This window comes from Tyto alba, unplaced genomic scaffold, assembly GCF_018691265.1.
Source record: "Tyto alba isolate M040663 unplaced genomic scaffold, T.alba_DEE_v4.0 Super-Scaffold_39, whole genome shotgun sequence".
In the NCBI taxonomy this organism is placed as follows: Eukaryota; Metazoa; Chordata; class Aves; order Strigiformes; family Tytonidae; genus Tyto; species Tyto alba.
The window spans coordinates 8,180,946-8,192,425 of record NW_024881314.1 but is presented as its reverse complement, the minus strand read 5'-3'; the positions used below and the strand labels follow the sequence as shown (position 1 = coordinate 8,192,425).

At 43.3% G+C, this 11,480-nt stretch overlaps 1 protein-coding gene across 8 annotated transcripts in view; it reads right to left on the bottom strand.

Moving 5' to 3' along the window:
• UNK (unk zinc finger) overlaps positions 1-11,480 on the bottom strand; it is a 46,024-nt gene that overhangs the window by 4,582 nt on the left and 29,962 nt on the right. For 5 of the 8 annotated variants that reach the window (XM_042802288.1, XM_042802289.1, XM_042802290.1 and 2 more), the window contains 6 exons: positions 7,708-7,776; positions 6,843-7,017; positions 5,600-5,701; positions 3,905-4,093; positions 909-1,090; positions 107-364 (listed from right to left, as the gene is read on the bottom strand). In XM_042802288.1, the coding sequence (XP_042658222.1) occupies positions 107-364; positions 909-1,090; positions 3,905-4,093; positions 5,600-5,701; positions 6,843-7,017; positions 7,708-7,776 (975 nt within the window). The remainder of the gene's footprint in view (positions 1-106; positions 365-908; positions 1,091-3,904; positions 4,094-5,599; positions 5,702-6,842; positions 7,018-7,707; positions 7,777-11,480) is intronic. The other 3 variants (XM_042802292.1, XM_042802293.1, XM_042802295.1) reach the window with 3 other exon arrangements.

Below are 11,480 nucleotides of genomic sequence, written 5' to 3'. Positions count from 1 at the left end.
TAATAGGATTCTGATTTCTGGCTTTATCAAAGAAAAGGGAAAAAAGCTGCGCTCTGTAGGAGCAGAGGGAGAGCAAAGCCCTGCCCTGCAAATCCCTGGCACTCACCTTATCGACTTTCTCCAGGTTTGCCCGCAGCTGTTTCTGTAGGGTGTAAAGTGAAGAGAGCGAGAGCGTTTCCAGGTCAGAGAAAGAACGCAGAAACTGAGGGTCCTGGCCTGTGTGGATCCTCTCCAGCTCCTCCTGCAGTTTCTTCACTTGCAGCTCCAAGGCTTCCCTCTGCTCCCGGGCCAGTTCACATTCCATGTTAGCTGTGTTGGCGCGATCATTTGCTTCCTCTGCCTCCTTTTTCCAAGCATCACAAGCCTACACATTTCCAATAAAGTGCGTAAAAGAAGCAGTCTGAAAACTCAGTCAGCCTCCAAGAGAGAATCCCAGGCAAAAATACATTTCCATATACTTCTCACCCGAGGCATTTTCTGTCCAATCTGCCCTGTTCCCCAATTCAAACATCCCTGGAGCTTTCCTTCAAAGCACTGCTCATTCCAGATACCCCATCTGGCTGGGCTGTGGTTCTACATATCTGGCTCACACTGTTAAGTGGATGAACTTTGCACACCAGCAAATCGTCACAGATCTAAGTCAATTGGCAGGTCTATATGACTGTTAAGCACTTCAGTGCATCTGTTATGACACCTGGCCTTGCACTTGCAGCATCTGAACACATCAGGCACAGTGATTCAGACCCTCTTTCCAAGGCAGAAGGGAGAATAAGAATGCTCAAGCGTCTGTTTGCAAAACCTACAGTTCTTTCTATCACCTTCATGTCTGGAAAGCTTTTTGTTAAAGGCCAACCCTCTCCTACTCCTTTATACTCACTAATCCCTCTTCCTAGTAGTTGCTCGAGTACCTGTTTGGCTTGTTTCCAAGACTCTTCCCACTGCTTTATTGTGCCGTTGGCTTCATCCAGTTCTTGTCGTAGCCGTGCCAGCTCCGCAGCACCTGGACCTGACAGAAATGCAGGTGAGGTACTGGGCGAAAAACTCCCCGAAGCAAAGTGTTCCCATATGCTGCTGTTCATCCCATTTAAACCTGTTTCACAGGGAAATAGAGAGGGTTATGTCACAGGTGCTGGCAATTTCCCCATTTCCTCCCTAACCCTGTGAAATCCAGGATTCAAAAATGTGTACATAGGAAAAAGATGATCATAAGAATTACTTTTATCCCCAGGACCCGGGAATCCACCACAGAGGGACTTTACAGGGGAAGCTTCACACCATTAGGCCTCATCTTTAATGATACAGGGAAGACCCAAGAAACTGAGTTGAGGCAACTTTTGAACCTGGTTGTTTTTAGAAGCGTTGATTTTAGAGAAGAGCTGACTACCCGCTTGAATCTTCCTTCTCGTATGAGAGCCTCTGAACTGCTTACTACCTTCCCACTTTTCTGGGCAGCCCAGCCATGAACAGATTGGTTCACGCAGCCAACCCAGGTAGTGGTTCCTCTCACACTATACCCCAGGAAAACTTCTGCTTTTGTCTCCTCAGCCTGATGCTTAGAAAAGCAGTCTCACTTCTGAAACAGTGAAATTAAAATGCACCAACTTCATCACTGTTTGCATATACAAGAAACAGCACTAACTGGAAAACCCTGTTTATAAACAAGTGGAGGTGATAGTATATACATCAGCTTCATCCCCTGCAGAGTTCTAGCAAAAAGCTAGTGATTGGCACTGGGGAAGACTAACTAACCACTTCCCTATTTTAGCTTATTCAAATAACTTCTCTTTTCGGAAAGAAATTCAAGGCTTGGGAGACAAAGCAGTAGAAAAACAGTTGTAAACAAAACTGGCTATTTTTCACAGACTCCAAGGTTTGTACTCTTTTAATAATGAAAATATTTTTACTCAAAGTAAGCATCCACACTTTGCACTCAGGGGAGAACTAGTAGGAAAAAGCTCATATCGAGACAGAGCTACTGAGTGATGTGGACTCTTGCGCACAAAGACAGGCACTAGTTTGATGCAGCACTCATTTTCATTCGGTGGTGCTTATCATGGGGTGTGGACATTCCTGTATTTAGTTGTGTTTGATAATTTTGATCTTATACGAGCAAAACTGATGGTGTCTGCAGGCATGGCCTGAGGCCAATGGCCTCTCAGTGACGGCTAACCCAACACCGCTAACTTTCCATTTAGTACCCGCAAAGACCAACAGTTACAAAAAACCACAGTTGAACAATAGTAACTTGGCTTCACTAAGAGCTCAGGTGCACTAACACGTCATTTAACAGAGCAACAAGTGCTCTTCACTGGCTCAGGCCACTTACCATAGATCTGTGCCAGCTGCTCTGAAGCATGCTTGGTTAAGGGCAAGAAGTTTTAATGGAACTTCAACTCACATCTTGTTTTTAAAGCTTCAGTCTTCTTGAAAGGGAATCTAGCACTAAGCAGGATGCTGGCAAGCCACAAATTCTGCCATAATGCTGACCAAGCTTATCTTGTTCCTTTTTACTCCCTCTTTGCACCTGTGATTCTCATTTCATATTGGAAGTAGCAAGGCCCTTCGGTCAGGAATGCCTTCTCTGCACATTTTGCATCTAGCGCAGTGGGAACTAGCCCAAGACTAGGTATTTTTAACTCAATTGCAATACAAATAAGTAATAACTACACACACTAACTTACGTGCATCAGCAAGTTGCATGGAATACATAGATTCCAGATTCCTAACAGCTAGGTTACTATTTAAGTATTTTATAAAAATCTCAGCAAAAATAGTTTTGCTGCATTACAGGAAAATATCTATTTTTTTTTTCTTACACCTCAAGTATTTTGATGCATTTGTGAATTTCTTGCAGGCCTTATCAGCAAATTTTCCTTTTCTTACTGAAACTGGGATGAACAGCCAACTTCAACACTAATTAACAGCAGAGACGCCCTCTCATGTCTCTCTTCTTATTACAACAATTGTAAAAGCTGTTAGAGCCAAACAAACAGCAATTGCAAGGCATGGAAGGATGGTTTGGCCTACGCAAACAAGGGATGCAGTTACACAGATAAGTGCATGCAGAGATAGATTACAAAAGCATGTAATCATTTTATTAGTTTAAGCTGAATATTAAACATTAAAGTGTATCTCAAATTTGGAAAAACACTTACGTCTAGTATCAATAGAGAACTAACATTTGCTGTTCCTAACAAACGAGCAGAGCCAGTGTCACTGTAGTTTTGAGCCCAAACAGGTTTATTTCTCAAGGTAACCCGGCATCTTGATAATAAAATAGATTTGGCCCCTCAGTTCCCAGTTCTGTCTGATACAGATGAAGCTCCAAAGCAATTTCTTTTCCCTTCACAGTCCCTCATACAGGAAACAGATCCTCAAGGAGGGCGGGGTGGGGGGGTGGGGAAGGAGCAAAGGGGACAAAGCTGGAAGACCGTAACTTTTTGCAAAGTCCATACTGCAAAACTACGTGCAGATTGCCAAATAGGAGAAAAAAAGTACAATGACCCAAGCCTGCTCTACAGCCCCCAGAAGCCAATGTGACAAGCAGTCCCAAGGGCAAACTGAAATCCCCACCTTAAATAAGCAAAGCCGAGGACCCAACTCCAAGTTTTATGTAAAGTCTCAGCACAGCATTGTTGGCAGGAAAAGTCAGAGCTCTTTTCCCTGAAAGGTGTCAGAGCAAGTCACTTAACCTATCTGTCCCTTTTTCTCAGCCTCCTCTGTTCACAAGGTATTAGATGATTTTTGGTAAAGCAGCTTCTAGTACTGTTGCTGTTCTCATGGAAAGAAGAGATAACAAATGGCAGCAGTGAAATAATACATTAAAATTAAAGCTAACTTAAAAAGAAAATACTTACATGGCACAGACAGGCATGTACATGGGACACACACACTGTGCATTTACCTAATGATCCATGAGAAGCTGATGTCCCCAGGAATGTGTTTTCTGATTGGCTTAAGTGTCCCTGGGGCTGATGGAGGAAATGCGATGAGAGGCTGACCGGTGGAGAAGGAGAGGCAGAGTGAAAGGAGGCAGAGCTTCCAAGGGACCCGGGGATATTTACAGGAGCAGAACTTTGCAGCAAACTCCCACCTGGACAAAGAACACACAGAGAGGATGGCTATGTGTGACCATGAAGTATGGGCCAGAGCACAGTGCAGGAGTTCAGAGCAGAAGGTGTTAGCTTCCCTTTCTCTTTCCTAAGCCCCTCGGGATTCCCTCCGCTTCTCATCATGTTCCATTCCCCTCTCAGCCTTTAAGAGGAGCACTGAAGCTGCTGTCCCATGAAATACATAGGTTAAGACCCTCCAGAGCTCAGTGGCCCACTCTTTCATCGGCCAAAGCAACAAAAGGTTTTCTGAGCAGAGTGCAGTCCCTATCAGTCTAGAGAAGATGAATATGGTATCTGGTGAAATACCTTGTAATGTAAGATTCACTTCTAAACCACGTGCCTCTGCCTTTAATACTTCCAAACGACCTGTAGTGAGAAGACTATCGTGTTGGGTCAGGTCAGGATCAGGATCCTAACCACTAAAACTCAGTGACTGGCTTTAGTCATTTTAGACTTGCTTAAGTGCCTGGATCTATTGGTAATAATAAAAAAAAAAAAAAACAAAAAAACAAATAAACAAAAGCCATCCAAAGACATCATACTTCCCTTACACAAGAGGTCATTCTGTCTGCCATGCACAGACTGAGAGAGATCTCGGCCCTGCTCCCCACTCTCTCCTGATCTCCCTTCTTAGAAGATCACCAGGTAACACCCAGACCTGATACGAACAGAGGGAAAAGCAGTGTGGAGGATTTCTAAGCCACTGCAGATGGGTAGCGGCAGAAGCAGGGCTATCAGCAGACATGCACAGTAAACTCTCTGACTATGCTCTTATCTTTGGCAGGGAAGTGGAAGTGATATTCTTTAGGGTTCCTTCCACAGGCCTATCCTACCTTGGTACAGCTCCAGGCAGTGTAGTTCCCTTGGAAACCTTCAGACCACCAAAGTTAGCTCTCATTCAAAACCTGCCTTACACAGCAGGGGTAGCCAGAAACTACAGCAACTTCCAGAAAGCTATTCTTTTTCCCTGGACACTCATTAGAGACAGGTAGAAGAGGCCTTAGCCTACCTCCACATATTAAAATGAGACAGACATTACAGGAATCAAATCAGCAGACCATGATGACACTCTGTGACAGATGGATAGCATTACCAGGTCAGTGAGTTTCCTGTTACTGCTAGGGAGAGTTTTCTGCTTAAGATGCAAATCGTTATACTTTGGCCTGTTTTAAAAGGTATCAGATGCCTTCTAGAGTCTACTTGCACACTTAAAAAAAAAAAAAAAAAAAAAAAATCGAGCAAGTCCCATTCAGTCTCAAGAAACATCCCCAAGACACCTGGGCCCAATGGCAAGAACTCAGCTCTGCTAGTCAATAAGGGCAAGCTTTCACTTCAAAGATGCTCGGCGGTTGCCAGAGTTTGTTATAATTGCTGTTTTAACCAATGTTTTGGGACTGGTTTTAGAGCTTTGTTGGGCTGGCTCCACTGAGGTGACTGGGCAACACTGCTTGGCAGAAGATAAAGAAAGCTCTGTTGCTTTCATGTACCTATCATGATGCCACTCGTGTGGGGCACTGTGCTGCTGTCAAATGTCTTCTCCAGGGCAGCCACTCCGAATTCATTCAGGTCCAGGTCATCCAAGGCAGACTCTGCCAGACACAGAGGTACCAATTATGTTATAAAGGACCAACAACTTCAAGAGATAGGATGGCCCAAAGAGCCTACATGCAGAGGAGCCTTTGCTCTCTATTTGTCAGTCTGCACGGCCCTACTCTCCGCCCTGTGCAACGCTGTTCTTAAGTGGTTTGGCAGAAGTGTCATGGGCAGCTTTTCAGTTCAGGTTCTTTTGCCTGATCTGATGTATCTTTGTCTCAAAGTATTCCCAAATGTTATATGAAAACAAAAATTTGATGAAGTAACAGCAGTTCCCATAAGTCTTCCCCAAACTGCTCTTTCAAGTCTGTCCATAATACGCAGTAACACCTGCTTATGACATGTCTGGGTCTGGCTTATGCTTTGTCCCTACTTTGCTGAAGAGCCACTCGGAAAAGAAATACCAGTAGAAGGGAACACTTGAAAAACATCTCTGAGGTTCAAAGATAGGGTAAAATAAAGAAAGCTTATGAATGTCTTCAAATGTTGTATCTATTTGAACATGCTTCATCGCTAATCATGATCAATATAATTCCATCCCACACATGCCCACTCATTTCTATTATTATTTTTAACCAATTAGTGAGATCACCTCAGAAACATTACATTAAAAAAGAAAAAAAAAACAAAAAAAAAACAGGTAACCAAAAAACCTGTACCTATGTAAGAGGATTGATTCAGTGATTCCACTCTCTGGACTCTTTCCTTACAGCCCCTGTCCTACACTCTAGGAAGGGCAAGTCCGTACAATCTACCTGGTGGTAGCTATAAAATTGTCATTTAGAATGTAAGGGGGTTGTAACTGTGGAAAGTGCCCCTGTGATTTCCTGCCTATTCCAAGACCTCTTTGTCACTCTGACAAACCTAAAACTAAAGCCCTTTACACCATCTGACATTCTGAGTAAGTGGCTCAGAGGCCTTCTGTTGGTCCCGTGGGTGAATTTCATCCATAATGACCTGCAGAAAACATCAGATGTATCACAGTCACAGAAAAAGCTTACAGCCTCAGGAATCTGCCAACACTGACAGAGATGAAAAACTGGAGTTCACTGGAACACCCACGCTATTCCAATTCTCATACCTGGTGATCCACGTCTGAGGAAGCCCTATTAGCTTAAGTAAAAAAGGCAAAGTTACCTATGACAGACTCAACGGTGTCACTGGTTGGGTAGAAAGGAAGGGCATTGGCATTCATGCCTGGTATACTGCTGGTGCCGGCAGGGCTTGGTGGTGTTGCAGCCAGACTGGAGGTTATACTAGAGGAGATGCTGGATGTCAGTGGGCTTCCCACTGGAAGAATACCCAGTATGTCCTGAAACAAGAGTTTTAAAATGGAAAGAGGTAGGAAATAAAACATCTTTGTAGAAGAATCCCTTCAGAAACATGCAGGAATGAGCCAAAGATCAGCAGCAAACCTGTTCCTGTCTGCTTCCAACCTGACAGATGGCTGGTGCTACTACTGGGCTGGGGGTGGGGGAGAGATTAACAGCTTTTCTTTAATTTCTGCCAACTGTTCTCTGTTCCATTCCACCACCCCCACCCCCCCAGCATTACAAACATCCTTCAGACTGCCCCAGAATTAACTCCTGTGACCCACAGGTTGTATGCAATCATAGGGATGGGTCACACAATCACTCACTCAGACTTAGTTCAGCACACGACTTAGAACCTGATATTAAATTCTCTTTGCCAAATCCTTGAACTTAGATGACTCTAGAGATCCATTCCAGCTCAATTTTCTGTAATTTGGAGACTCTCTCCAGCACAGTCCAGGCCTATAAATCTATCCTGAATTCACACAGGTCTAGCCATTTACAAATAACACCTCCTGCAAATCATCCCATCTTCATAAAGTAATCCCTCAAACTGAGCATCCCTAATGGTGTCTGGACTGTCATTTACTTCCTGCAGAGTTGTCTGGATCCACAGAGATTTCTCACGTCCTTGTCTGTGGTGGTGCAGGCACTGAGCTAGGTTCAGAGCCCTGCCAGCAGTACCGTACCTGTTTGGGCTGTAACAAAGGTTGCTCCTGGCTCCTGTGTTCCAGTGAGTGGGACTTCATTTTTGCTTGCTGCAGTAAAGAAACAGAACAAAAGATAAGCAGAGGAATTAGCAGTGAAATTAAAAATGGCTGCCTGCCGGCTTTGGAAAGGCCATGGGAAACAGAGTCCCCTCCTCTCTTACAGCCTGCTCTGGGCACTAGAGAATTCAGAGAGCGGGAAAGCATAGCAAACTGAAAACACTCTAAGTAATTTGCTTTCTACATACCAGGACATCACCCCTAGAGTTATGCAAAGACTTGTCACAACTACATTTGCCTTCAGTACTGCTATAAGTCCTCTGCTGCACAAAGGATGTCTTAATTTTCGATTCTGGTTCTTAGTTTGCCTTGCTATAAGTAACTCATCATCCCTACTAGGGTGGGAGGCATACTATAGTTTTTTAAATTATATAAACATTTTTCAGCTTTGGGGAAATTATGTAGATTATGTCTTCCCTCAAACTTTTCCAGCTCCCAATTAAGATTGCAAAGTAAAATACAGTGATAACTAACCAATTTTAAGAGCAACATCATCAAAACTGATTTTTTAAAAAAATCCTTTTCCCATCTGTTAACATAGAGATCTCAGAGTTATAAAACATGAGGTCAAGGCTGTCTGGAATTGCAGAGCTGCATGAACACCAACATGCATTTAGAATTCCACTATCCAGCCTAAAAATTCAGCTTAAGGACCTTCCAGAACTACACCCATAATAGAGAGCAACCCTCTTGCCTCACAATATCAGTCAATTCTGAGCTACAATAACCGGAGTTGGGAAGTGGCCCCATGAGCTTGTCAGTGTGTAACGGTCTGTTCTGCAGGCCTTGCTCTGCTCCTCTCACGCTGCTCCCTACAGAAGGCACAAGGAGATCTGTCACACCCCCTGGACACACAGGGGGAGCAAAAAAGTGCTGAAAGTAAGGGCTGCTTGTTTACTTGCTCTCCAATCCCCCCAGTCTGAATCAGGGACATATTCCAGGCATACATTTCGCTCGATTGTTTTTACCACAAATGCAGGCAGTGCCCATCTCTGCAGGGGAGATTCAGGCATGATGTATGACAGCAGTGCATGAGATGCCACACTGATCTGAAGTGATATGCCTTGACTTTTTGGCTCAAACAGTCTTATGAAAAAAATAAATGATTGCTGGAGAGGGATGACATAACCAGACAGGCGAAAGAGCAGTGGAAGAGTTCTTCCCTTGGTTTTACTCAGTTAAATAATTTTCTCTGCTCAGCTGTACGCCTATGGGCAGATGGGGAGGTCAAAGCCTGGCAAATAGACAGTTGAGATATGGACACAAAGATCCTTCTGTGGTGGGTACTATTCTCTCACGCTTCCCTGAACAACATACAGAGCGTTTACACACAGCAAAACTACCACTGAACTGATCACAGGCTTGTTTTCCTTTGTGTGCAATAGATGCATTACGTTAGTGCATCTGTGTGTGTCTGATAACACGCCTGCTAGATTATCCAACACATCCCTACCCTGTTTGACACTCATCTGAACACAAAATGTGCTATCAACAGACGTCAGCAGCTAAATTGAACGCATACACCCAGCCATGCCCCCCCCACTGAGAGGCTTCCTGCCAATGTAGCTAGCTGACTCTGGTGCAGTTAAGTCTTACTGGAAGGGTTTTTTTTTTTTCTTTAAGGAGGAAAAAAGTGAACACATTTCTAAGCTAGTCCCAATTCATACTGCCTCGAATTCATGTAACACCAGTGAAAAATAGAGCAAATCGACTGTCACCACTAAGCCAGCCTCCTTTAACTCTGAATAACATTAAAAAGTGCATACATCAGGACAGAAATTCAAAGGGCGGGCTGAAATTCTCCAGCTCACTCTGTTGCAGTCAGGAAAGAAAACGGGACATAAATTACAAGTGAAGCTGAATGTTTTCTGACCAGCATGGAAGAAACCTACTGTACTGTGTGTCAGGACTTAGGAACACCGCCTGGTTGTGGCACTCAAGTCATTCCAGTGCAGCCAACATTTTTCCAGCTTGCTAAATCTTTCGGGACTCGGGAAAAGTATTTTTAGCTTTAACTGATGGCTCAGCCTTACCACAAACTATGTGGAACCTAATAACATAGAAGTTGCATTTTTCATTCTAATAAGACAGAAACTATTTGTGCTAATTCTACAGAGGAAAAATGAGAAGCCTATTGCAGAGCTGAGCCAGAGTGCCTCTTAAGTTTTCAAATACGAGTGAACAAAGTTAAATGCCTAATTATTGGTCTAATTTACAGGGTATATGAGAATCTCTGGTGCCCACTGCCACCAAAGGGAATTACAGAGAATTTTAAAAAGTAAGTAATTACACATTAAAAGAAAATTAAATCAGGACACTTATGAGACACCTAATTTTGTCTGTAGAAGGCTAGCATAAGGCAACTGTGATTACTTCCCTCTACATCTTAATAGCTATTTATTCCAGTCATTTAACACAGGCTTTTGCTTAAAGCTACATAAGTAAGAAGCTACCTGAATACAGTCTCTTTGTAGCACAGCCTGGACTTCAGACATAAATGCTCATCATCTGGCCCTCCTTTTAAAAAGTCCTATTCATGCTCCATCCCCTTTCTCCTTGGCTTAGGCCTGCTGCCCATTTTCTCTAAAGCAGGGCCTCCCTGGCACCCTGCCTCTGCTGGCAGGAAACAGGGGTTCTCTCAGTCCTTCGGCTTTGGGTTCACTCCTCCTTTGCACCAGAGGCAATAGAGAACTAGCACGTTTCTTCTTTTGTTTCTAAACAACTGCTACAAGCTGCTGTGCCTGCAAGAGGTGCCAGGATCACAGCATGGTCTGCTCTTTACCCCCAAAGACGTGTTGCATCAATTTGCAATTTCCTAAGCTACATCCACGTTAAGCAAGACAATGAAAGCATTTATAAGAAAGCATACATGCATATGGCTTAATCTGTATTTGTCACTAAATCATTTTAATTAGACTAAACAGTGTTCAAGACCAGTCCTACTGCAAAGTTTGGTCACATTTTCCCAAAGTTGTAAAAATAAATAAAACAAAACCCACAGAGTCTGCTTCTAAATCCAACTACTTTATGCAAGATCCTGTCTGGACAGGATATTTCCACTGTTTTCTCACAGCAGTGCAATACTAACGCAGTAGTATAAGCTTATTAAGGCTAGCTTTTTTAATATTACAGAGAGGAGTTTAAGTGTGGCCAGGTTGAAAGCAGCACTTCTCGTCATCTCTGTTTTCAAGCAACATAGACCAGGTAATTTTATTCCTTTTTATATTTTTTTAAAAAAAGAACTTGTAGGAAATATTTTTGCAGGCACCCCTTCATAAAAGTAGCTATTCCTTCCCCTAAGCTGAGATATTATTCTATTACAATTACAGACCCAATGAGGAATAAAAATTGAGAGCCAAGCTCTGAGTTGGACTCAGCTGACTTGGAAGAGATGGTGTAGAGAAACTATAAATTGTAACATCAAGGAAAAAAATCACAGTAAGAAGTTGATTGTGGAAAAGCTTGCATGTGGCAGAAGAGATGGAAGAGACTGTTCTAGGCTTAGGGAGCAGTCTAAACAAGTCATAATACCAAGAAGAAGACTGAGGAAGCAGCAAGGCAAGACTGGGATATCCAAAAGGGCTAAGAGGGAATGCCATTAGAGATGTGGGTTGGGTAAGATTGCAGAGAGTTCTTCAAATGAGTATGAGGAATTCAAATTTAATAGAGAGGCCACAGGAGAAAGTCAGGGATCA